The sequence below is a fragment of the Rhinocladiella mackenziei genome (genome assembly GCF_000835555.1).
Source record: "Rhinocladiella mackenziei CBS 650.93 unplaced genomic scaffold supercont1.1, whole genome shotgun sequence".
NCBI lineage: Eukaryota > Fungi > Ascomycota > Eurotiomycetes > Chaetothyriales > Herpotrichiellaceae > Rhinocladiella > Rhinocladiella mackenziei.
This window is the reverse complement of record NW_013550604.1, coordinates 3646878-3673182: the sequence shown is the minus strand read 5'-3', so window position 1 is coordinate 3673182 and position 26305 is coordinate 3646878. Positions and strand designations below refer to the sequence as shown.

The 26305-nt window shown below is 50.3% G+C and overlaps 8 protein-coding genes across 8 annotated transcripts; 7 read left to right on the top strand and 1 right to left on the bottom strand.

The window, feature by feature from the left end:
- Positions 1-296: 296 nt before the first annotated feature.
- On the top strand, positions 297-2009 carry Z518_01301 (fumarate hydratase, class II; the record flags this gene model as incomplete). Its single annotated transcript, XM_013421902.1, has 3 exons — positions 297-705; positions 755-1772; positions 1823-2009. 3 exons carry the CDS (start codon positions 297-299, stop codon positions 2007-2009), a joined length of 1614 nt encoding a protein of 537 aa, XP_013277356.1.
- A 994-nt stretch (positions 2010-3003) lies between these two features.
- Positions 3004-3441, top strand: Z518_01300 (uncharacterized protein; the record flags this gene model as incomplete). Its single annotated transcript, XM_013421901.1, has 1 exon — positions 3004-3441. One exon carries the CDS (start codon positions 3004-3006, stop codon positions 3439-3441), a length of 438 nt encoding a protein of 145 aa, XP_013277355.1.
- A 457-nt stretch (positions 3442-3898) lies between these two features.
- On the top strand, positions 3899-4090 carry Z518_01299 (uncharacterized protein; the record flags this gene model as incomplete). Its single annotated transcript, XM_013421900.1, has 1 exon — positions 3899-4090. One exon carries the CDS (start codon positions 3899-3901, stop codon positions 4088-4090), a length of 192 nt encoding a protein of 63 aa, XP_013277354.1.
- Positions 4091-5678: 1588 nt separating this feature from the next.
- On the bottom strand, positions 5679-7564 carry Z518_01298 (uncharacterized protein; the record flags this gene model as incomplete). The annotated part of the gene is made up of 4 exons (XM_013421899.1): positions 5679-6014; positions 6060-6818; positions 6872-7240; positions 7289-7564. The coding sequence occupies 4 exons, from the start codon at positions 7562-7564 to the stop codon at positions 5679-5681; spliced, it is 1740 nt and encodes a 579-aa protein (XP_013277353.1).
- Positions 7565-12246: 4682 nt separating this feature from the next.
- Z518_01297 (uncharacterized protein) lies at positions 12247-13660 on the top strand (the record flags this gene model as incomplete). The annotated part of the gene is made up of 3 exons (XM_013421898.1): positions 12247-12388; positions 12445-12878; positions 12989-13660. The coding sequence occupies 3 exons, from the start codon at positions 12247-12249 to the stop codon at positions 13658-13660; spliced, it is 1248 nt and encodes a 415-aa protein (XP_013277352.1).
- Positions 13661-15149: 1489 nt separating this feature from the next.
- Z518_01296 (uncharacterized protein) lies at positions 15150-17242 on the top strand (the record flags this gene model as incomplete). Its single annotated transcript, XM_013421897.1, has 2 exons — positions 15150-16937; positions 16991-17242. 2 exons carry the CDS (start codon positions 15150-15152, stop codon positions 17240-17242), a joined length of 2040 nt encoding a protein of 679 aa, XP_013277351.1.
- Positions 17243-18325: 1083 nt separating this feature from the next.
- On the top strand, positions 18326-19687 carry Z518_01295 (uncharacterized protein; the record flags this gene model as incomplete). Its single annotated transcript, XM_013421896.1, has 1 exon — positions 18326-19687. The coding sequence occupies one exon, from the start codon at positions 18326-18328 to the stop codon at positions 19685-19687; it is 1362 nt and encodes a 453-aa protein (XP_013277350.1).
- Positions 19688-21168: 1481 nt separating this feature from the next.
- Z518_01294 (uncharacterized protein) lies at positions 21169-22440 on the top strand (the record flags this gene model as incomplete). The annotated part of the gene is made up of 1 exon (XM_013421895.1): positions 21169-22440. The coding sequence occupies one exon, from the start codon at positions 21169-21171 to the stop codon at positions 22438-22440; it is 1272 nt and encodes a 423-aa protein (XP_013277349.1).
- Positions 22441-26305: the final 3865 nt, after the last annotated feature.

The window sequence follows — 26305 nt, the reverse complement described above, 5'->3', positions numbered from 1 at the left end:
CGTTTGAAATTGAGCGTTGAAATCTGCATAAAGTCAGTCTAATAGCAATCAATTCAAATTTTAAATGCCACCGGCCTATCGGAAGATTCAGGAACAGACCAAAAAAATGTTTGTCTGTATCCGCGGCGGGAATTCCCGACCACTTGTCTGTCCCAAAGTTTCTTGAGGAAAAGACGCGGCCAATGAACTGCTAACCCAACATTGCCCTGGCCTTGATCGAGATATATTTTCCCAGACTTCTTTCACGCCGATTGCAGATATCTTCCTCTATTTGATCCGATTCTCCCGTCGTCGCGATGTTAGGACGGGTTCCTGCTGTGGTCAAACCTTCATCAGCAAAACTTCCTTTGTCACATGCATTTAAAGCAGTGCGGAGTAATAGCTCGGTCCAGCTCTTCAGGACACCTTCCCAGCGACCTGTTTCTTCCTCGTTCTCGCTGATTTCGCGAAAGACCTCCTATCGAACTCCCGCCACCTACCGGTCGTTCAGTACCACTGCAAGAATGGCTACCTCTACGAGAACGGAGACGGACGCTTTCGGGCCTATTGAGGTCCCTTCAGACAAATACTGGGGTGCGCAGACGCAAAGATCTCTAGGGAACTTCAAGATCAATCAGCCTCAGGATCGAATGCCGGAAGGAGTCGTACGAGCTTTTGGCATTCTCAAGGGTGCCGCTGCCACGGTGAATATGCGATATGGCTTGGGTATGGCGTGAATCATTCATGGGGCGACAATAGTTGACAAGATGACTAGATCCAAAGATTGGCGAGGCCATCCAACAGGCGGCCGCTGAAGTCGCTTCTTTGCAATTGATCGACCATTTCCCTTTGGTGGTTTGGCAAACCGGTTCCGGAACCCAATCCAACATGAATGCCAACGAGGTCATTTCAAACCGTGCCATTGAAATCCTTGGAGGACAAATGGGGAGCAAGAAACCCGTTCATCCGAACGATCACGTCAACATGTCTGCCAGTTCCAACGATTCATTCCCTACAGTCATGCATATTGCGGCTGTCCTGGATTTCGAAGAGAGGCTGGTCCCTGCGCTCACGAATTTGAGGGATGCTCTGCAGAAGAAAGCGGACGCCTTTGATAAAATCATCAAAATTGGCAGAACCCATTTGCAGGATGCAACTCCACTGACACTGGGTCAGGAGTTTAGCGGATACGTTGCCCAACTCGATCGAAACCTTGAACGAATTCGGCTGGTTCTTCCACATCTCCGACAATTGGCTCAGGGTGGTACCGCTGTCGGCACTGGTTTGAACACCTTCAAGGGATTTGCTGAGGGAATTGCTGAAGAGGTCACAAAGATGACCGGCATCAAGTTTGAAACGGCTCCAAATAAATTTGAGGTTCTGGCTGCTCACGATAGCATCGTCGAGGCTTCGGGAACTTTGAACACCCTCGCTTGTAGTCTGTTCAAGATTGCCCAGGATATCAGATACCTTGGATCTGGACCTCGTTGTGGCCTGGGAGAGTTGATCCTCCCTGAGAATGAACCCGGCAGCAGTATTATGCCTGGAAAAGTCAATCCAACTCAATGTGAGGCTCTCACCATGGTTGCCGCTCAAGTTATTGGGAACCACACCGCCGCCACCGTGGGGGGTCTGAGTGGACAATTCGAATTGAACGTCTTCAAGCCTCTCATGATCCGAAATTTGCTTCACAGCAGCAGAATTTTGTCCGACGCTATGAATGGCTTTGTTGAGCATTTGGTCACCGATCTGAAAGCTGATGAGAAGAGAATCGGTACTCTTCTGCATGAAAGGTAAATATTTCTCCCCCATGTGGGAGGAGGTGGGGTACTAACGTGGTTAGTTTGATGCTTGTCACTTGTCTCAACCCCGTTATTGGCTACGATATGGCTTCGAAGGTTGCCAAAAATGCTCACAAGAAAGGTTTGACGCTGAAACAGTCGGCTATGGAATTGAAAGCTTTGTCGGAAGAAGATTTTGATAAATATGTTCGTCCCGAGCTCATGTTGGCTCCGAAGGAGAAGAAATAAATGGATCCTATTATGGAAATACTAAATGTGTCAGGGCCACTTTGTTGAATTGAGTGCCTGTGTGTCACTCTACATTGTACAGTCTGGAATCGAATAAGAAAGGAAATCGAATCCAACATTTCAATGACATCCAAGTCACGAAAATGTCTCCCAGGTACGCTCCTCTTGTTCACTGTTTGGTGTGTCATAGCAAACTTCACCCCCCCTGCGTTTCTTGTCTATACAAGGTCGTGGTTTTCTCGCTTTCTCCCAGCCTTTCTTCCATACTCAATCAGCATTTCCGACGTCCTTTCTCCCTTCAATCATGCGTTTGTCTCCTCATCCTTGCGTCATTAAGTCAAATAATTCCCTTAAGAGGATGAGAGGTTATATATATATCATAAAGATATCAAACTACTGGTGCCTTCGACGGTATGTGGTTGCTCCCGCCCATGCGCACCTGCATTACAGCCCATCAAGGATAAAGGTGTCCTAACACTCCGGAAACACAGATCTGATGCCACGTCACCTGCGATAAGTCACCAAAACGTGAGAAACATTCCGAAGCTGAGTTCCAAATTATCCTTTGTTGATCGCAACCATGGGACGGAAAACAGTCGACTAAACAAACGAGATACAGAGCGCGAAAAGAACGACTCCCCGATGAAAATATCAGGTCCTCCATGCTTCGTGCCGGCACAAGCTCCTCGTCCCCGTTCCGAACAGATCAGATGCAGGCGAGCGCGGTTCCAGATGGAAACATTCGTATTATCCACTCCAACATGGCTCATCAGGCACGAACCGCGATTAATAAGGCCTGTCATCAGCCAAAGATAATTGTCGTGGCATGTGCCCTCTTCTCCCGCAGAGTGAACATACCCGACCTTGACGACGTCATATTATTGGATGCCCGACAGATTCCTGCAGATTCGACCGGGCCGCAAGTCGAACGACGAGAAAAGGAAATTCTGGGATAGCGCACCTTAAGCCAAACTTTTTGGAGCGCAGAATCCTGATGCAGCGGGGCAAGTCAAGTACTTCGGTGAAGGCCTCGTTGAAAATACCCCTGGGAGGAACCCTTGACGCCAAGTTCTGCAACTGGAATACTAAGCCACCCTTGCTTCTTGAAGGCGTCAAAGACCATTTCAACAACGCCGCCTATGCGCACATGACTCACTCCAAAACGCATGCCTCGAATGAGAGAGACGTTGCAGCATACAAAGGTGAAGCCCAACATCCTTTCAAGCGTTTGGATTGTACCAAATCTACCATGGGAGAAATCACCCAGGATGCATCTTCTCGTTTGACATTCGACAAAGGACAAGGCCATGCCCCCTCGGGGATCTCTTCTCCATCTCAAACGTCCGCGAGTTCAAAAGCAGAACGACCCAAGCAGACCCGAAGCCAAATTCTGGTAGTGCTCCGGGACTTGGCTAGTTTCGACCTGTGCTGAAGAAGACATCAAACAGTTTCTTAGAGACAGCTTTACGGGAGTAGGATCGCTTTCAGCTCACCACCACGACATCGTTGACAATTTCTGGGTAAGTACTGGCAACGGTTAATCCATCATTACTCGTATACCCCCAACGAATTCCCTTTAAGTCCCCCGAGACCCTGGTTATAAAGGGCATAACTAGTATCCTACGGCAACCGTACGACATGCGTGCTAGGGTTCCCGGCCAAACGACACTTAGACACGAACAATGCGAGCAGGTCGTCCCGCGAGCCATCGAGATAGTGACGATTGGCATCGAGTTCTATCAACTAGGTAGCCGCATTGTCTTACCAAGTTGGAATTATTAAATTGTGCCCCAAAAGACAAGCCATTCACCGAGTACAACAACCTCCATCTGCTCCTAGAGAGAGATATTTTTGCAGATGAAAGAGATGAGTTCCCCGACGTTGAAGACATGTTTCAACTCAATGAGGAACAACATGATGCTTTGGCTGCCACGAAGGCAGCGAAAGGTGGAATCCTCTTGAGCGATGGTGTTCCTAGTGCTGGCAAGTCTCATCTTGAGCCTGGACTTGTCAAGCCTCGTTTCATGTCCAAGGACGTTAAAACTGTCATCATCTCAGCACCATCCAACAAGGCAAGTTGATAGCATTTGCGTGTTTATGTTTTCGACCAGTGTCCACCCGTATTTGCTCTGATCAGATTCACCAGCACAAATTTGAGGGGGTCTTTGATTCGCGAGAGGAACGTCCTGAGGAATCTCACGTTATCACTATCTCATGTGGATTGGCCTTATCAAACATCCTCTCCCAGCCTGCACCATGGTTGAAGCATGCTACAATTATTTACCCCAGGTCAAAAGAAATTGAAACGCAAAGATCAAAAGCCTCACCACGCACGAGGTCTCGAAGGTTGTCGCGTGGGATTGCCAGAACACGACATTGTGAAACTAGTTCCTGCATGGGTGGGGTGTCGCAGGTAAGCAGAATATTGGCCTCAACACGTGGATGATTGTAGGTCGAGTAGCACGCCGAAACCTTTACTTTCGTGGCGAGCTGAGATCAATTGGAAAGGGTACATTTGATCCCACGAACAGGCTGCAGCCGGCACAGGAATCAAACTACGGATTCGAAGCGATGTTGAATTTTGTTAGATGTCGGACTTCAGATGAAAGGAAGTTGTCAATGACTGAGGCCATCAAGGGATCTCTGCAAGACCACGCTCCGGTGTACAATCACGTCAAACGAAGAGTTGCTGTTGTCAGGCCGGACAGAAGAAAGGTCCACTGAAGGCGTCATGACCATTGAGAACCCGAGGACCGCCAATGTCTTCAATAGACAAAGGGGAGAGTGCTGCTACCATATTTGTTGGCTGCTGACAGCGGGCAAGCGAAAAGAAGGGAGCCACAACACCTTGGGAAGTTGCAAGCGCGAAGACGTGCAGCACCCATGGATGTCAGTCTATCGTACAAGAATGTTGTAGAGGGGCGAGTCTGTAGGTAGGATGGAAGTCGAGGAATAAAGCGGCGAAATAAGATTGCTCTAATTGGCTTATGGGCTTCTAAGTATGGTTCTTGTGCCAAGAACAAGGCATTTCTCGTTTAAAAGCGGCCGTCATTCGCGCTAAAATTGGCTAGTCTGAATGTCAAAAATTCCCCCCACACCAAAGATAATCTATGAAAATTTCAGATTTGCTATCAACAATCACTAGCATCAGTGGTGTATGTGCAATCTCACATCCGATCTTAATGTGTATGCTAATTCTCCTGTGCAGTTAGTGGTAAAGTGAGTCTCACCCAGCGCTCCAAATTCTTGGGGTTCAGATATATTAACCTGGTTTTCCAGATCCATCGTTGCCATCAATTGCTAATTCGATGGGCCCCGCGTTCGATTCGCGGCTGATGCAGAACTTCTCTGTCTTTTTTTTTTTTTTTTTTTTTTGGCTCCTTTTTCGCTTTGCTGAAGGATCCAAGTTGTACGGTGGGACTATCTCGTTCCACCAATAATGTATCTCAACGGTTGGGGGCGAGTGAACGGAAACATCGAAATTTGCTCACGTGCCTGGGAAACAAAAGGAGAGATGAAGTCAAAGAGGAGCTCTGATCTAGGCTTGAAGGAATGAAATAGAAATCTTTCATTGCTCTTTGGTAAGATACTCAATTATCCGGTCCAAGGGTATGTTTGTCGAAGGGACAACACGGCACAATACATCCCATTTGTGCATGAACCACACCTCTACAGTCTTGCGCCGGCCTTCTTCCTCGCCTCCCTTTCCCTGTCTCTCAGCAGACGCCTCAGAATCTTGCCCGAGGGACTCTTGGGGATGGCATCGATGAACTCGATGCCGCCGGCAAGCCATTTGTGCCGGGCCTTTTCCCTCTCGACGAACTTGGCGATATCGCGCTTGACCATGGCATCGCTCTCTTCCAGTCCTATGGATTTTGATTTGACGACAAATGCCTTGGGCACCTCGCCGGCCCGATCGTCTGGGACGGGGATCACGGCACAGTCGGCCACGGCGGGGTGGTTGAGCAAGCAGGCCTCGAGCTCTGCGGGCGCGACTTGGTGACCCTGAAGTTGTTAGCTTGAGCCTGGTAAGAGGACATATACACGTACCTTAACCTTGATCAATTCCTTTATACGGTCCACAACCCAGATATGTTCATTACCCTTGGGAGACTTGCGGATTTCGACCTCGTCTCCCGTCCGCATGAATCTTCCCTCTGGCATATCCACAAAGGTCTCCTTGGTCGCTTTTTCGTTCTTTAAGTACCCCAGGACGACGCTGGGTGATTTTACGAGCAATTCACCAGGTTGATTGTATTCGGTAATCTCATTTCCTTCGGGGCTCATGATTTTGGCTTCGTAGCCAGGAACCAAACATCCTGAAGATCCGAACCAGATATCTCTCGGAGTGGACGAGCAGACGACCGTGCATGTCTCGGTAAGACCATAGCCTTGTCGAACAGTCCATGTGGGATATTGGGATGACAATTCCTCCGCAGTTTCCTTCCCTAGGGGAGCGGCTCCGGTGAATATCGTTTTGACACTAGACAAGTCGAATTTGTCGAGGATTTGCTTGTTCTTGACCATGGCGATAATGATCGGCGGTACAATATACAGAGTGTTGACCTTGTATGTCTGGATGGAATTGAGATAATTCTGGATATCAAATTTGGGAAGAATAACGACTCGATCACCCCTGTAGGTGGAAGAGTGACAGACCACGATCAAGGCGTAAATGTGCGATTGTGGAAGCAAACCGAGTGCAACGTCCCGATAACCAGGGGCAATTGCCTCGCGATCGGGTTGATCGTATGTTGAGATTTGAATTGTGTTGGCGATCACGTTCCGATGGGAGATCATGACTCCTTTCTACGGCGCAAAATTGTCAGACTGGTCAACTTGACGGGGTTCCCAAAACATACAGGTAAGCCAGACGTTCCACTGGAGTAACACAAGAATGCGGTTTGCCTTGCACCTTGACCCCGACTCCATTTGATAGGTTCGAGCTCTGGTAATGATTCACCTTCCTTGGTCAATTGAGCCAGAGTCTTGAATTCCTTCGGAATTGGTGGATCATTGGGCATTTCACAGATATAGACGTTTTTTCTTGAAATGTTGGATTTGGCGGCGGCTTCCAGTGCGACGGGGAGCAAGGGCATGACAGTGAAGAGAACTTTGGCTCCCGAGTTCGTAAGCTGATGTCGCAATTCGTCCGCATTATATGCAGCGTTGGCAGGAGAAGATACACCGTTGATTCGATGAATGGCCCAGGACAAGGTCATGATGTCGATCTAGGCATGTCAGCTCCAATCCAACAAAAGGCCAATCCACAAACATACCGTATTGAGCGCAAAGACACCCACGACTTTATCATATTCAGTACCCTCGTTGACTCTCCAGCCAAATTCTTTGGCCAATGCTCGAGACAATTTATCAACATTTTCCTTCTGTTGTCGTGCTGTTATTGACTTCCCACTTAAACCACAGGTGTAGGCATCCAAGGATTCAGAGTATGGTCGTCGGCCATATTGTTCATCAAGCATAAAATCGCATATCGGGACAGTGTCTGGGACCTCAGGGAGTTGGGGTACCCAAGGTTGAGGGTAGAAAACCATGGCTGCGGTATGATTTGAAGGGGTCGGGGGGAAGGAGAGAAGGAGACGAAGAAGGTCGTCGCCTTCGAAAGGTCAAGATAAAGCAAAGCTATTGCAAGTCAATTGTTCTTGTGGACTGGATGCAGACAAGGTTGAGTAGAATAAAGAAGAAAGTTCACGGAAAGAAGATTGCCCGGGACTGGTCGATGGAGCGAAGTTCGTTATTGAATTAGATTTATTAGGAAACACCCGAGGTAAAACTGTTTTGAGTAAAGATGCCGTTGCCTCTTGGGGACCTACCGTAGTCCGCTACTACTTGTCAGTGAAGGGGACTTATAAGTTTTTGTCGAAGTACGGAGTTAGGGTAGACTAGAGATCGGACCTAGCTTCAGTTCCAAAGAAGACCCAACACATCGCTAGAACTGTCGCTGGAAGAGTCCGCTAATGAAAGCTGAGCGGAGGAACCTGAATCGCAGCGCACCCCAAATGGTGCGGGGAGTTTTTGTTCTTCGTCCAGGCTGCGTTCCCGTGTGCAATAAGAAATGGGTTCGGGCTTCACAGGACATTGGAAGTGGCAGAACAGAGCCTTGCTCGTCATATCCGACCCAGCCCATTCCCGTTCGTGAGGACTCGAATTCTTTTTGAGCCTCTCAGAACGGTTAGAAGGCTGGGAGGCATCATCTTCACTAGTGCCCTCTTATCGTAAGCCACCTCGGTAAAAGCGTCGGCGATTTCTTGGACCAAAGCGGATTGCGTCTCTGTTTTACATCACATGGTTGACTTCCCCAAAAGATCAAGATTTCCGTCGCCTTTCCGAGGTTGAACGAGGCTTTCCCTGATTTTGACTCGAGAATTTTCCTATATTGGGAAATTATTGGTGAGCATGGACTTGATAGCAATCAATGTGTCATTTGCCATAGAAAGGGTCGGTCTTGGTTCTGGAGATGTGCAACCACTGGAAAGTCTCTGGCCATTCATGGTCGAGAAAGAGGATGATGGCGGCCTGCGAAGGGATGGCGCTATCCGTGGAGTGAATCTGGTGTAAGTCATAGGTCTCTTTTGTGGCCTGTGACTCTGGTACTGAACCACATCAAATGTAACGTCAAATCCATATCAAGATGAATAAGAAGAGAATGACATCTCTTAAGAAGAAACCACCAACGGAAGCCCAAGCAAGAAACTCGGGGACACCACGGCTTTTGTAGAAACGGGGTCCGCGCTGTGCCGGCGAAGATAATTACGGGGCTGAAGCTATGAGCATTCTTGGTCGAGGCTGAGGCGAGACAGAAGCAAGTGCTCTGCGGCCCTATCAAAGGAGGTTGTGGTAAAAGCAAAGCAGGAATAGGCACGAGGGATGTTGTCTCCCGAGGGATGATCACCACTGAAATGCGGCCAAATGGAGGACTGGAAAAGATGAATCATAGAGCGCGATCTCAAAAAGAGAACAATCATCGACAAGGCTGCGCGCCCTCGGGCCCGCGAAGGGCCCGCCACGTGACAATGACGCCTGGGGGTGGGGGATTTAACACGGAAACGAGCCAGATTGCCATGCATTACAATGAAATGCCATGTTCATTTTGAAGGAACCGTTTCACTCTCATGTTGCTAGGCAACTGTTGGGTCCGCAGCATAAGGAGTGGAGAGGGAGGCTTGTGCTCTCATATTGTTTAGTTGGTATAACTGATGGCAGCCTGAGCTCCAGCGATCACCTGAGCATTTGTGGTCATGTCATCGTCCAAATCAAAAGGTAAGTATGTTCCACCGAGATGCTCAGGCCTCTGCCGTTCATCTATTCTGTGTTGGGTAAAGGCCTTCCAAACTTCGAGGAATGTACGAAAATTCCCTAAGCTGCGCTGATATTGTGCGGATACATTCGCGGCTTACCGGATAAGCGACCCAAAAATAATTTTCATTTTACGATGGCTGTTTATTTGGGCTCTACCGTGCAGGCGATGCCACTGGTCCCCAATCATGACCTACGACTTGAACATGCGCTCTCGGTCATTTGCCGGAGGTGCCGAATTCGACTTGAAGCTTGAAACAGAATAGGGTTTCCTGGTCAGAAAAAATCAAGAGGCTGGTGACGGAGGAGCTGCATTAATATCCAGGCTTCCTCTTCCACCAATCAATTAACGTTTTCATTTGGGCCGAACTGGTGATACAGGATCTGGACTGGGAAAGATGCAATGCTTGATGCATGCACGTCAAAATGCACCACCTCGCATGATCGGGTGAAACCTTGATCATAAGATACATGCATGATAAGGAAGCGCCGAATCCATTGCCCAAGCCGGGGTCTTGTTTCTGCTAACAGAGAATGATTGCTGCGTCCGAAGAGCTCTGTGATTGCCCTGTACTCCGCCCTGTACTCTCGAAAATCTTGGGATGGTATTTCAGAATGCTCGAGTCTTGATGGCTCCCCCGCACTTCGAGGATGCGAATCCCTGTAGGAGGCCCCTCAGCATTGGACACTGATCTTCCTGAGTTCCCACGTTCCCTTATCCTCTCATACGAGACGTTGCCTGAAACCTAACCAGTTACCAAGCAATATCCACTCCCCCAACCATTAAGCGGACCGCTCAGAATGGTTGATGTGAGACGGCAAATCCTAAAGCAAGATGGCGACAATCATCTTAAAATATCCTTTTTTTATTTTTTGGCCACAAACTTTCCAAGCACTGAATCCAAAGTTGAGAAATGCAAACACGTGGGTCTGACTAGACGTGAATCCGACTGGAGTACTTCGAACAGCCAACAATGGTGGTGAAGAGGATGGTGACGAGCAACGAGATTTGGAGGATTGGCAGGAGCCGCAGCGAAATTGCAAGGTTATGCGTGCTGTGTTTCTTCAAGCGAACTCCCACTAAGCGCTACGCTGCAGACGCCACATCGGGAGCGAAATGCATGACGCAGCTGCAAGCCTGCAAAGGCGGAAAAATTCAACTGGACCAGCTGAACACCTTCTTGTGAGTTGGTTGAACTTATCAGACCTCTTCGGCCATGCTAGAGTGGCCTTGAGATATTCGGTAGCTTCCAGAGATCTGACAAGATCGACGAGCCTTGCAGGAGGAAATGAAGAGGGAAAAGAAAAAAAAAAAAAGGGGGGGGGGGAGGAAATCCTTTAAGAGATGAGATAGCTTTTTGATGCTCGAGCAAAGGCCCGTGTAATCTCTGTAGTCTGGACGATGGTGAAGCCATGATCGACCAACGTCGCTGCTTGTTCACCAGCATATGTTTGCCACAGATGTCAGACGCTTTCCTAGCGACGCCTTGGCTGATCCAGGTTCCCCCGGCAGGTGACAAATGTCGCTAACAGGTGCTTGCGAAGTGTCAGATATACCCGGCATACCAAGTGTCCTTACCTGGGAGGTATATATAGCAGATGGATGTAGACAAGAAGAGGGTCTCTTTCGTTCGTGTTTACGAAGAGGAAATCTCCAGGACAATTCGCCCATCGTCATTTCAGAGTACAATTTTATCATCGTCTCCGTCAAATATGGTCATGGCCGTTGAAAAGACAGTTGTCCTTGAATTGGGTCGGTTGATCTTGAATGGAGATTAGTGCCAGGTTCAAAGCAGGATTAATTGGGGAAATGACGGGTCAGTAATTGGGTAGAATTTTTTTGAGGGTGGTGCGGCATGAGAAACCGGCCGACCGTGGAGATCCAAGGTCAGGCCATCAGGGTTTAGCAGGTGAACAGGGATCTCCCAGGCATCATCACTCCCAAAATATGTCCCAACTAGGAACCTAAACTCTCTAAACAAGCATCCAAGCAACAAGCCCCCCATTAATTGTTCATTATTGATTGATTGATTGACTTGAATGCTTGTCTGCGCATCTGCACGGAGCTCTTTCACTTTCTACTGCACGGCTTTACATACAGCATACGCAGGGCTCATTTGCTCTCCTGGTGCTCCGCCAGCGCGGTCCTCCAACGCCCGGACAGCTCTCTGGCTCCTCTATTGCCACTGGTCTGGCGGCCGCAGCTCTCATACAACCTCTCTTTCCGCTGCCTTGCCCTTTTTTTTTTTTTTTTTATCTGCCCGCGCCCGTGCCTTGCTTGTCTTTGATTTTTTTCTCGTCAATGTTTGATCGTTGATCCAACACCCGAACACTGTGGATCAAAAACCCCCCAACAGAGCCTGTTGGACCATTCGTTTACTCGCTTTTTGCAACCTTCCTGTCGCTTTCCCATCCTCACCTCGCAACCCCCCCAACGACCACGACGTGTCCTCTCACGCATCCTTTTTCCCAGCATCTACAATCTTACCTCACGACACTCTTATGAATGAATAGATTCCCTTGGAGCTTGCTGGTTGTCCCTCTGCCTTGCAGGCCCTCATCATCCAACCGCACACTCTCGTCCTCTCCTGTCGTGTCTATCTCGACGTGTGCAAGGCACCCTCAGCCGGACTGGTCCGGTTGACCGAGCATTTACCATCTTCATCTCACCTCCGGCCTGTCTCAGACTAGGAAAATTACAAGGTGACTTCATTCGCCTCTTCATCGAGTCGATTGGTGGAATAGAACATCGAATACCATACGCAACAAGCATTCGATGCCACAAAGCTCGAATTGAGGCTGCCGTCACTCGCCACGGGCGTCATTCATAATCTTCCCACATTGGCAGAATAAACGAATACCGATGCAGAAATAGTTGGGATTCTCGATATTGCCACAGGCTGGTCTACCATTTCTCAAGATGCTCACGTCACAACCTCGTTCCTCGTCGGGGGCTGCTTTCCCCTTTTTGGTCGCAGTCATTTTGTCATTGACCACGCGGTCTCATGGACTAGATATTTCCTACTGCTCACCAGAGAACAATGCGGGCGATTACCCAGCCTGTGAGTTTTCCCAATTGATCCATAAGCCTTCAAGAAGCTAATATCGCAAATAACAGACTACAATCTATTTCAGTCCAATGGAGCATGCCAGGATCATTGTCAAGAATCCTATGCGTTTGCCGTCCTGCAAGGCGCCTATTGCTGGTGCTCCGATTACGTCCCGGCCGAGCAAGAAAGCACCAACAATTGCAATGAACCGTGTCCCGGGTATCCTGATGATTTGTGTGGTTCAACCGAATCCGACCTGTACGGATATTATCTTTTGAGTTCCGCAACTCCCCTAGGTACATCTGGAACCGTGTCCAGCACGTCGTCTCCCACTTCCTCTCCGTTGGTTAGTACCTCCCTGACAGACACCGGATCACTCTCCCCTTCCTCTGACACCCGGACAACCTATCCCTCCTCTTCCGTGGTAACCGTTAGATCCTCTCAGAGCTCCGATGAGGCTAGTTATACGACTTCCTCGAGCGATGCCTCTACGACCTCCACCGTATGAAGACCTGTCTCCTTTATTGTTGCCCTATCTTGTCTCATGGCGGGCGATTGATACTCTCCTAACTCTTAGTGCGCCGCGAGACTATTCGGCTGACACTGTCTTAGACTTCATCAACATCGTCTTATCGCTCATCGACCGATCCAGCGACCACCTCTCCTCCTTCAAACCCGACTCCTGCTTCCTCGCCATCTTCAGTTTACACGAGTATTACGACGGTGACTGGAGAGGTTCGAACGGTTGTCATCACACCAAGTGCCACGACGGATGCAACTCTAAGCCAAGCGTCCACCGGCGGTGGCGGTGTTAGCACCGGAAAGTTGGTTGGAATCGTTGTCGGTGTTGCTCTGGGGATAGGTGCTCTAATCGGAATTGGAGTCTGGCTCTGGTTCCGAAGGCGACAGATGAAGCGAGAGATGGGAGGTGGACCCGAAACGACCTTTATGCCTCGGACTGGGGACTCATCCCCGTCGAACAATATTCCATCACGACAAGTTAGTCAGTTGTCGTCCTCGGGTTTGCTTGGGAGCAAAATTCCTCGTATCAACACTTCAGGAATATCTTTGGGCAATGACCCTCGAAGTGCCGATAACAATTCCTCCGGCTTTGATCGACGAAGTTTGGGAACCGACCAAAGACTGAACCCGTACGCACTCTACATCCATGACGAGAGCCGCCTTAGCAGTGTATCTCTGCAAGACAACCAGGATTATTCTAGGCAATTACGGGTGAGTGCTGCTGACACACTTGTCGGGGTTGAAGCGCTGATGGTGGAATAGGTCGCCAATCCAGACCCGTGAGATTTCATCGCACGGACTGATGTTCGATCAATTATCGCTAATCTTTAATGGTACGCATCGACACGCTCGTTCATGAGACTTACCTGATCAGCTCCGCCCTGGTCGGATAGCTGCGACCCTCGTTTTTGACACGCGGTCCTAAGACTAAAGTCCAGCAACACAGAATCCTTTCGTGCATCGACAGAATGAGCTTACGATGAGACGTCCTTTCTTCCTCAAAGTTGCAGCAACGCAATTACTCGCATTTCAATTGGCACCGGGGGGAGTCATGCAAGGGAATTGTACATTTACTATACCACAACCAGGGTGCATTGCCACAGGCGAGTTTTGTTTTTCGTTATGAACATGGCGTTCGACATACAAGGGAATCAGGTGACCAGGCTGAACGCAGGCGGCCCTTGACACAATGGACCTGTTGAGTCAGGAGTCGGCGCGGCGACAGGAGGAATGAAATAATGAATGGACCGAGTCAACCTGTACAGGACTTGGTTTGATGAGATCTTCATGGGTTCCTATTGGAGATCGAAGATACATGGGTCGATATAGACAAAGACAAAAGTGTGCTCACTTTTCTTCCACTCTTCTTTGGCTTTTAATTTGATGTGACGTAATGTTCGAGCCCGAAGAGTGGCGCCCGATCAAGCTGATGCCCAAAACGATGTTCAAGATTTGTATCGGCAAGGCTAAGTGGCAACAGGCATATTAGGCACCTGAAATGGGCCAGGATTAGGCTGATATTCTGGTTTTGCGGGCACACCCGCTGACAGTTTTTGGGGGGCAAGAAAACAAGCGCCTTTTTCTCGTTCTTGGTGGGTGGGTACCTGAATGAATTGTTGCCTGACTTCAGTGTCGAGTGTCATAGTGCCGCCAATGTAAAAAGGGGGAAAAAATTGAAATGATATATCAGAAAATGAAGAGAGGCTGATTTAATCCGCAGTGCTCGGCCATGAAAGTGGAACATCCAGAATAAATGCATTGCTTTTCCGCTTGGACGAGTTTGTCCACTTGTTCATCAGTGATGGCTGATGAAAACCAGTTGGAAAGAACAGTTCATTTCGACGTCACATGCTGGTGGCAGTCCATCAGAAAAATGAAACTTGTGGAACAGTGGGCTGGACCGAAGCGAGTGCTGACTCTGCTCTACGGCCAAAAAAGCCTGCATGCGCATGCTCTCATCTCCATGCGTCCCACCAAGTTCGCTCACCTCCCTCGTAATTAACTAACATCCCCTCTTCCCTCAACCATCTTCTCTTCCTCATCCTGCAGCCCAACCATTTTTGGCTCTTGCTTTTTCGTTCCAATCGTTGATCGTTTGGACCTTTACGTAAAACGTAAAATATCTTTCACTTGCCCCTCTTCAACCACCCCAAACTTGAAAACAAGGACTGCCGCTCAGCTCTTACCAACGTTTTGCTTACCACACCGAGAGTCACCTGAAGTCTGACTACGCAACCAGACCACACCTGCAATGGCAGGACGTCGGTACGTCGACGATGTCTCCATTGATCGGTACGAAGATCGAAGAGACTACACATCCCGGAACGGGCGTCGAGTCTACGAAGACCGCTATGCCGATGAAGAGATAGACTATCGTCGTGCTCCTCCGCCAGTCCGGGAGCGGCAAAGGGAAGTGGTCGTTCGAGAAGATGTTCGATCCAGATCCCCTCCCGCCTTCTTACGAGAAGACTATGGCCGAACCTCTGCTGGGCCCATGGTCCTTCGGGCCCGAGAACGAGAAGACTTTGAGTTTGCCCCTCGACCTCGTCGACGATCACCTTCTCCCGAGCCGGAAAGAAAAGCTGAAAAGGAGGAGATCATTATCAGAGGAAGGGAAGAGTCGGAATCAAGACCGCCACCTCGTATAAGGGAGAGATCTCGAGACGTCGAGCGTGAAGAGATCATCTTCCGTCGGGACGAGAGAGAAACCGACCGGATTCTACCTCCCGCTCGTGATCGAGATAGGGAAGAAATCATCATCCGAAGAGACGAGAAGGAGCGAGATGTGAGACCTCCGCCTCCGAGAGAAGCCAATTCGTCGAGAGAAGAGATCATCATTCGTCGTGATGAAGATGACCGTCGATCTCGCTACGATGGAGATTACGACGATGTCATCTCCAGAAGGGGTGACTATGACCGGAGAACCGTTAGGGGCGATGCCGAGAGAGACGAAATCATAATTCGCCGTGAAGATCAAAAGTTGGATCCCCGTCGATATGATGATTACACCATGACGCGACCCAAGTCACACGAGCGGGCGAGATCTCGAGCCCGACGCTCTAGTAGCGGCTCGAACCAGGAAATTATTATTCGACAAGAAGAGCGAGAAGGTCGCAGTGGAGCTCGAGACCGACAAGAAATCATCATCCGCAAAAATTCTCGCTCTCGGTCTCCTTCCACCTCGGTCACGTCAGCTCCACCACCTCCAGCTCCAGAGCCGCAAATTATCAATGCTCCCACTATTCACCAAGAAGTCATTACTCATCATCGTCATATTGATCACGGCTTTGAAGTCGCAACCCCTGCACGGCGCCGGGTGATTTCTCGACCCCCATCACCGCCCAGTCCGCCGCTGCCGGCCCCGGCCCCTCGAGCTCGTTCCGAGGAACGGATCCAAATCAGCAGAACCCAAACTCGCAATGGTCGCACCGAGAATGAAGATATTATTATTGATCGTAACGAAGGTCCGCCCGGACCGAGAAGCGTTGCTCCATACTCCCCTCCTCCACCACGAGATGCATACTACGACGCGCCGCCGCCTCGTCGTGAACCTTACCGTGGCTATGACCGAGATGTGGAAGAAGAGGCCGAATGCTATAATCATCGTGCGCTTGATCGCACCTACGTCGGTGAAGGATATCACGGAGCGACCAGAGACTGGGCAATTGTGGACGTTCCTCCAGGCACTAGTCGTGTTCGTATGGACGGAGCCGGGGGGGGAAGTCAAGAAATCACGTGGCAGAGATACAATGGCGTCCGAAGAAGCAAATTCATGCCCGACGGGGTCAGTGATGAGGGCTACGCAAGTGAAGTCGGCAGACCTCTTCCTCCTCCGGCCCCTGCTCCATTGCCTGGGCCTCTTCCTCCGCCAGCCGCCAATGGAGAAATTGGACGGCGTTATGGCCGAGAGCGAGATCCCAAAGAGGGTCTGTGGACTGAGATCACCAAGGATTTGGTTGTCAAAGAAGCAATCCAAGAGATGGGCTATGAGTTCGAAGAGACTGATGATTTCTATTACATCATTGCGTATCTGCGCTACGTAAGTGACTGTCTCTCTCACGCATTTGTCAAACTACTTACACCGTGGAATAGGAAGACGTTGCTCGCCTTGTCGGTCTTTCCGACGATATCCGCAAGGAGCGGAGAAAACGTATCAAAGAGATCGAATGGGAGAATCGAGTTTTACCTCCTCCTGCCGTGGAAGATGTGCCTCGACCACTTGCCATTGAGGCTCCACCACCTCGCCCTCGTCAAGAATGGGACCGAGAAGAAGATCGCTATATTGAACGTGAAGTGGTTTACCGGGGTGGACGACCGCCGCCCCCAGTGGGGTGGAGACGGTGAAGTGCAGCAAGGGCCTTTTCCTGTCTGGATTCCGCGAAGGAACCACAACTTTTGGAAGACAAAGCAAACGAATTTTCCTTTGTCAGATACGAGTTCGGATATGATGTAGTACGATATACGGCCAAACCCGATGTCCATGGATCAACGAAACCTCACGAAAGACACGAATCGAAATGAATCAGAGTCTATCTGTGTACGTGACGAGCGTTTTGCATTTGGGATGCATTTCAGCAAGCGTGGATCTTGGGATACCCACAAAATATCTATTGGATGAAATTCTCTTTCCTCTTTCGTTTTCTTTCAATCAAATGATATGAAATGGAATGCTACGGTGCTGAAGGATTGGACTGATGTTGGGAAGGAAGGACATGAAGAGGTGGAGCTGACTGGAGACTGGAATCTGGAACGGGAGAGAAACATAGGGTAGCAGTTGAAGATCTGACCTTTAGAATGGGAATAAAGTACGCAGCAAAAAGAGCTCTTATATTCATGGTAGTTCACTAGTTATACATGCCCGAAAATGTGCACTCAGCTAAAAATGGATTCTTGCTCACATATCTCCCTCCGCCCCAGCATTCAAGGGGGGTTGACTCATTGATTACACACCCGAGACCTTTCCCGTACATGGCTCCCTACGGTAACTCTATGCCGATCGTGCCTATATAAGGCAAGTCTAGATGGATAACGATGCAGACGCTGCTGGGCGCGGGATACTCCGAACAGCATCATGTCCTCTCCACGTCTTTGATTTTTCGAATATTCAATGCTGTTTCCGGTGAGTTTAGAGAGTCGAGAGAAAGACAATCAGAAGAAATTGAAGAAGAACCTAATGGAAGGAACCTAAGATTTGGACAATTGGACCATCAATGCTCTTGAAATTCGGGTCGTCTGTCCTTGCACTGTCTCGTCATGGGTATTTCCCTTACTGGGCTGCATAGCTTGCCTCATTCGTTCCGATTGAATAGAACGTCCGATCGAGTAATTGAGTGAGTCACATAATCACATTCTCGAACCATTATCGCAAGACCCTCTCGTCTCCATTCCTCTACCCGCATTCACGTCTCGATCTCAGACCTTGGCAAAATGGACAAGGAAGGCTTCCTTGAACTCATCACAGCTGATCGCGATGCCCATATCGCCTTGCTGCAAAATTTTGTCCAAGCACCCTCGCCAAACCCGCCCGGCGACACGGCGGAGGCGGCCAAAGTGTTGATCGATTATCTCGCTGAGCAGGGCGTCGAGGTTGAAATTATCGCGCCACAAGGGGATGAGAGGCCGAATTTAGTCGCAGAGTTCACGTGCGGCGACGATGGCGGCCGAGGTGGCTCTGAACCCATCACGCACAACAATGGAGGCGAGGAAGAAAGAGGAGAGGATGATGGCCCTCGTGTCATCATGAACGGCCACATTGACGTGTTCCCCGTTGATCGGGTACAGAGTCATAAATGGTCCCATGGAGGTCCATGGTCAGGATATAACGATGGCACACACATCTATGGGCGCGGCGGCGTCGATATGAAAGCCGGCACGACCGCGAGTGTGATTGCATTCGCGTACCTTCATCGGATCCGACACCTGCTGAAGCGCACAGGTAGCAGTGTGGCTTTGACGGTGGTCAGCGACGAAGAGACAGGCGGGAAGTTCGGAAGCAGATACTTGCTCGAACAAGACCCTCGAAAAGGCCGCTGGAAGGGTACTGTCATGATCAACGCCGAGCCCGGCGGGCTGCAGTCCATTCGGTTCGGAGAGAAGGGGACCTTGCGGGTGACGTTCACGATCACCACGTCGGGGGCGCATGGTGCGTACACGCATCTGACTGAGGGTGCGAATAGAGTGGCTGCGCGGCTAATCACACGGCTACTAAGTATCGAGGGCATGGAACCGGATTTGGATCCGGAAATTCGCAAGCGCATGGCGCTGCCGGAGGTGAGGGCAGTGGTCGACGAGATCATGGGTATCGGTGCCGCGAAGCACGTGCTCAAACCCACTGTTAACATCGGGACTGTTCATGGTGGTGTCAAAGTCAATATGATCCCCGACCGCTGTGTGCTCGAGGCTGATATCCGTCTACCTATTGGACTGACGAGGGATCCTGTGCTGGCACATATTGACGAAATCCTCGCCTCGGAGTTCCATGGCACAGTCTCGTATCAGGTGCAGGAAGCGGCGAGTAATCCGCCGTCGCACTGTGATCCAGCACATGCGATGGTCTCCGCGCTCGCGGAGGCCGCGGCGCGAGTGACCCATAGCAAACCGCCACTGGCGATACCTAGCCTCGGTGCCACAGATGCCAAATTCTGGCGATATCACGGCGTCCCGGCGTATGTGTTTGGAGTTAGTCCCGAGACCATGGCGGCAGGGGTTGATGAGCGAGTGAGCGTTGAGGAATTTTTGGCCGTGGTCAGAACGCATGCTCTTGCAGTTTGGGAGTATCTTGGTGGTTGAGCTGGAAATCTGGTATTTAGGGAAGATTTGATCATATGCAGCTGGGGTTGAGAAGTCGACGAGATCGTTGGCGCCGAAGGGCCGTAGGAGAACACCAGGAGCACGCCAAGTTGCCGTCTAGAATGCATGCGTGTGTTGGAAAAATAGTAGTCAAGCTCACAAAGACTGAGATCAATGAATAAAAGTCGGTTCGAGGACATTGTCAAAGCAGATGTCTCGGATCCTTGGACCTGCCAAAATGAAGGCACTTTACGATATAGCTGTATGGGGGAAGTAGCTATTGGGCTCGGATTGTTTGGAATGGCCGTTTCCCAAGATCACGTGTACCATGGTCCCCGGCCTTCCTCCCTCGAAGTACAAATCCATTGATTGTTCAACAAAACTCCATGATCGCTGGAAAGGGTGGGGGAAAATGAGGGGAGGGGGTGGTATTTCGATGGAGGCGTGGAAGATGTACCGTGTAGGGGGTTAAGTCGAGGCATCAGTGTCGAATGAAGATAGAATAAACCTAGCAACAGGCGATCTTGTGTGAGGATCGATGCGGCGAAGTTGGCAATATCAACCTAGTGTACCCGGTAATGATAGACATGAGATGGGGATATGTTCGTATTCATGGCGTTATCTCGATCCCTTTGTTGACTGTACATTTACACATACTGTTGGACCCTGCGCGGGATACTGGAGCTTGATACTGATAACTCATAACGTCCCATTCTCAGGCCGACAAAAGAAAAGAGGGAATCAAAGGAAAAAGCTAGGCCGCGAGAGAGCCGGTAATTTTGGTGCCCTAAACGGATGACACCTTCAATGTGGCGAGAGGTAATCGGTCGACGGTTCGGATCTCTGAATGAGAGTGTCTCTGAGTATTTTCTGGGACGTAGGGTAACTCATGATAGCTATCCTGTTCTTTGGGGTTAAAATTGCAGGGCGGTCAAGGCAACCCAGGAAGGTCAATCGCTTTATTCCGGAGATTCTTAGAAGAGAGCTGCCTGGCCGACTTGATTCTTAGTTGAGCGTAATATTAGTCTTGGAAGCTGTATTGTAGGTCCGACTGCGAGAAAGTCGGCAGTGGTTAGATCGGCAGTCAAGGTCTTTTAGCGCTTGTGTCGGCAGAGTAATTCTCAGGCGTGCGTGAGTTGGCTCTGCCATTGCTGGCACGTCACCAGCTGCATTAGGAGTATGGAGTCTTCCAGGATTGAAGATGTCTCAAGAAGAAGTGAGGTCCAAAGAAGGCTGAGGGCACAATCTCAACGGCGGCCTACCATTGGTTGATTTGCACATACAACGCTAAACCACATTTGGAAGATGATAATTGACACCGGTCCCCTTTCGTTCTTCACACATCTCCCCGCTCACACCATACGCCTCAATTTGATGGGCGAATAGGGGAGCTGTCTTTCCTTTCTCTCCTTTCTCCCTCTTATTGCCATTGACTGAGAAGTCGTCATTCCGCCAGATCCTCAAGACCACTCTCTCAGCCAATGACCCTCAATCTTTACATCCTTACCTTCAATTGCGCTCGCACACTGGTTCAGCCCGATGTTTTCGCTCCTTATCTATTCTATGCACTCGATCCGGGCTCTCATTCGCCAGAGCTCCTTGTTCTCTGTCTTCAAGAGCTCGCACCCATCGGTTATGCATTCCTCGGCGGTTCTCTTCTAACACCTTATTTCAATGCTTTCCGTCAAGTTGTCAAACTTGCCTCCGAGAACCATAGCTATGTCAACGTCATTTGTCGGAATCTCGGCCTGACTGGCTTGATGGTCTTCGCAAGGGATGATGTCGCGGACAATATTGAATGGCTTCACACCGCTGGAGTCGGGTTAGGTATCGGTGAAATGGGGAATAAGGGAGCTGCTGGGGTCAGACTCGGCTACAAACCGCCTGGTTCCGAGGAGATGCAATTCACTTTCGTTGCTGCCCATTTAGCACCTATGGAGGATGCAATTGAGCAGCGGAACGAGGACTACAAGAGCATTGTTCAAAGATTGGTTTTCGTCCCGGATCCAAGCTCCAAGCCCGTGTCGGAGAATGAGGAAGGAGAGGATGCTCCCTTGTTACAGAGACAACCTCCCTCGCCAAACTCCTCCGAAAGCGGTGTCTATTCTCCATCTTCTCACCTGTTTTTCGCGGGGGATCTCAATTATCGCACGTCACTACTTCGTCCATCCTTTCAAGATTTTACCGAGAGATTCCCTCAACCCACAAGGAATGAGGATGATCCCCGACATTATCGGCATCTACTTGCAGAGGACCAGCTCACTCAGCAGATCCAGGCGGGCAAAACTCTGCATGGGCTGAGTGAAGCTGCAATCCGATTTCCACCGACCTACAAATACCAGACCAGCAGGAACCAGGCTGTGATCGTCGATGAGGATCATCACTGGCAGTGGGCACGTCACCGCTGGCCCAGTTGGTGCGATAGAATATTGTTCCGGAAAACAGGTGACGTCAAGGTGAATCCCCTGAAGTATACCTGTCTCCCATTGTTTGCAACCTCAGATCATCGACCGGTAGCATTGGCAGCTTCTGTGCCCCTGACTGCCGTATTGAATGCTGGCCAGGGCGAGAGTCCACCGTATCCCATCGACCCTGAGTGGAGGAATAAGAGAGCTCTGGCACGGAAGAAGGAGTTGGTCGTGGGTATTTTGGCTTACCTAACCATGACATGGCAAGGGAGAGGTTTACTAGTAGCTACCGCCATTGGAGCCCTGGGAGGATGGTTGATGATCAGATCCATGATCAGGGTGTGACGCCGCCGAGGCGGATGGTCGGAATCTGGAGGAAAGGGAATCGTTACACCAGGAAGAGCCATGAGTCGCCCACAGGATGTGCTGGCATGACGAAGGAAGTAGTTCACTTCGTCGTGCGGATTGATCCAAGAGGGACTCAGATGGGGAGGAGAGAGGGTAGTGGTTCTTTCCGAAGAGGGTGGAAGGATTAAGCGACGTCTTCGATGAGAGTTCTAGCGTTAGAAAACAAAGATGTGCATTTCAAAGCGGCTCCCATCTTTGTCAGCCTTGAACACTCGGAGGCGAATGTGCGTGGATCACGTTGACCACAGTAATCTGGCTAATTCTGCTCCCAGATCGGAAGAAAGGTGTGCCATGTGGTTTCGTTTTCCGGCACCCATACACCAACACTCCCCACACCCAAAGGTTCTCGATTCATCCGGCAGTTACCGTGCAGCTGACATAACCTCCGAGAATAGTCCAAGGCTGATCCTAAGCACCAAGGTTTCCGTGTCAGCAAGGGCCGGCAGCGGTCCGCTCTCATTGGCCCGATGCGTGGTGTGATTGTAGTGTACCCTAGTGGGCTCATATGGTGCCCTTTAATTTTCCCAGCGGGCAGCAGGCTGTTTTACGATGGAAGTTTATCTTGAGTGAAGGAGTCAGGACCGTTGGAGTTCGAAATCATTTGTGGTTCGCGACCAGTTCTGGGCCTCGGGACTTTGGAAATGGTGTTTCAGATGCTGTGTTGCATCGACTGGGTCTAGTTAGAAGTTGGAAACCAAAGGGATGATTCCGAGGCTGCCAAATAACTTCGAGAGCTAGACGAGGAGACCATAATCATACAGAACAACACATGTGTGGATGGGCTTTGCAGCAGCAGATGAATGATGTTGAAGCAGTGACAAAATGCCACAAGTGGTCGTAAACGTTAATCATAAGGGACACGCATATACGGGCCATGGCCGAAAGGATCCGCAGGCTGGTTGGGGCAGAGCGCGAAAGCCTGAGATTAACGGAAAGGGCTTGGCGTGAGGGTGGATTTGAGTGTGACTTTGTCAGCATAAGGCCAGCAAAGCACAGCATCCTGGAACCTAAAACCCCCCGGAGGTGCTGCCTGACTAAGGGAGAGGGAGTAGAGCAGAAGTGTGTTGTGAAAAGCTACATTGGAACAGATGGATGGAACTTGAAGGGGAGATCACGACGAGAGAATCAGGTGATGGGAATAATTACTGGTGTATGATTTCACGATCAGGCAATTTTCCCGTGACTGGCTAATTATTCATGATCAATGCCAGGCTGTATGTTCCGTATACTCCGAAGTCCTGTAGGCAGTAACAGTTCCTACCGAAAGTGAGAGGAAAGGAGCAGCGTTGCGATGTGTTTGGAGGCTTTGTGGGCTTGCGAGCCTGCGGTATCACATCATGTGCGTGCCGCATACACTTTTCCTGGTATTACTTGCGTCTTGCTCAGCCCTTGTGATGATGCACTCCCGTCGCTCGGTCTGCACGCTTCCCTCCGAGGTTGCTCGCTTCGCTCGCACCGGCTGTTCTGCCACAATACACCCCCGGTCCTGTGGTCCTGACAATGGCACGTTCCAGGCTTCCTCGGGCTTCCAGGCGGCCTGCAGGGATCCCCTTTTCTTTAGTCGGCTTCGACAGTATCTCCATTTCAGCCGTGACTTGTCGTCATAACATGAAATCCTGGTCCGCTATTGTTGCTGCCTTTTCCATCATCCATTTTAACATTTTGCCATTGCTACCTCCCTTGTCACGAGCCACCATTTTATTATTTCACCATCAGCCCTCCCCCTTTCAACAATCTCTCTTCTTCCTTCCATATCGTACCCAGCACACATCATACACCGGGCTCTCCTATACACGGCCTATGACTATTCAAGCTCCGCCATAACGAAGAACAATATCAAATTCCAACAGCCACACCACAGAGCAAACACCATCACTCACTGCCATTCGTCCGTTCGTCCCCCCCTCCTTCCACGGTCACAATGTTCTCCTGCTCGAATCAGCCTCGGGGTTGCCGTGGACGATGCGACACAGCTGGCGGCAAGTGCGCAGAATGTAGAGTATGTTCCTCTCATTCTTCTGCTCAATCTATTCTCTAACATTCTCCTCTCGACAGATGTACAACTTCCGCACACGGCCCAACAAGCCCTTTCGATCTGTCCTCTCCCAACCGCCCAACTTCAGGTCGGGGCTGCTGACTACGTCATTCGAGGCTGATGTCACCATGTCACTGTGCCCTGCAGATGAGGCGAGATAGAGGCCACTAGCATTGCAGCATTTCCCATTCACCACCGCTTTTTGTGTCTTGCGTCTCGGCCTTCGACCCCTGCACCACTCACTCCTCCCTTGGCGCCGCAACAACGCAACGCAATGCCCAATCCCTCCGAAAGAGTGCGGTGATGCCGCTCCCGACCTCCAGATGACTCCGATGGGCCTCGTCACCATTCCGCGAATACCTATTGTTACCTTCTCCCGGCGCTTCTTCGAGCTGCATCGTCACAAGTTGATTTCAGGCGTTCATTTTCTGTTTTGTTGGGTTTCAGCGGCGGCGTCTAGGGCACACAGATCAGCTTCGTCGATTCGGCCGCCGCGTTGGGGGTTATGCCCCTGGCCTGGGGAGCCGCACATGACCTCCCTGCATGCATGGACTTCTGCTTCCAATTGAGCCAAGGTCTACTTTTCAGTGCAGACTTGGCTCCCTACATCAACGTTTTATCAATGACGAAAAGCGCGAGTGACAACACGTCTTGCAGCTGCATCCTGCACCAACATGTTCTCGTTGCATTTCGGGTTGTGAGGGGTTGGGGATGTGGGGCGTTGGATCGTGTTGGGTTGGGCTACAATTCCAGCATTTCAGCCAGAAGCATGTCGGCCAAAAGAGTTCGGAGGACAATCATATCGTTGGATAAATGGATGGCATTGAGTCAGCAACTGGCTTCTGCTCATGTACCACTATTACTACTTGCGTTCGAATCATACCATGTGCAAGTCACTTGTGACGGCGACGACTCCTTCGTTGGGGTGCCGCCGGTGAAATGAACCCCCAAAAAGTTGAATACCTGATTCTCAATTTTTAGCCCCTTTCGTTTCACAGCACCTTGTCATTTTGGTTTGCAGTGCATCGCCACGCTGATCGGCTTCATGCCGATGCAAGGCCTGCCCTGAGAGACGGTGCTGATTTCTCATGAGGCTATCAGTGTCCGACGCAGTCAAATGCTGCATCCATGAATATCTGCATATGACGTACAGTAACCAGCAGAACACCGAAAATGCCTCACTTTCCCCCGGCGCCCTCGCTGGCATGTTTGCCCGGCAAAAACCCAAGGATGACTTTGCCCTGGACCGCCCCATCCCCTTTTCCGAACTTGCAAAGATACGCTCTCTTTCCCAGCAACCCGGCGACTTCGACTCGGTCGGTATCAGAGACGCCGGACAATAACTCTATGACCCGCTCGGTGATCAATCATGGCGATTTCCCACATGGCAATGCTAGGTCAAACGAGCAGGGCTCTGAAACGAACTCGCTCGGCTCGTCCTCGGTCTCTAATTTTGTCCATCAAACGGCAGAGAATGGTGAGACAAGTGCGCAGCGCTTGCAGCGATCGTCTGACTTGCTGCTGGCGGCTAGCCGGGCCTCTCCGCTCTTCCACGTGACAGATTTCGTGCACTGCCAGTCTGCCAATCCTCCTAGCCCCAAGGCCCCATCATCCACAAGCCATCAGTGCCTCGTCGTGCGGTGCTCTTCTCGAAGGCCATACCACGAATCGGAGCATTTCGTGCTCGCAAGGCAACACTAAAAATAATATCATTCCCAGATCGTCGTACAACACGTTTCAGGAGTTTTGAAAATCGCTGCTGCCTGA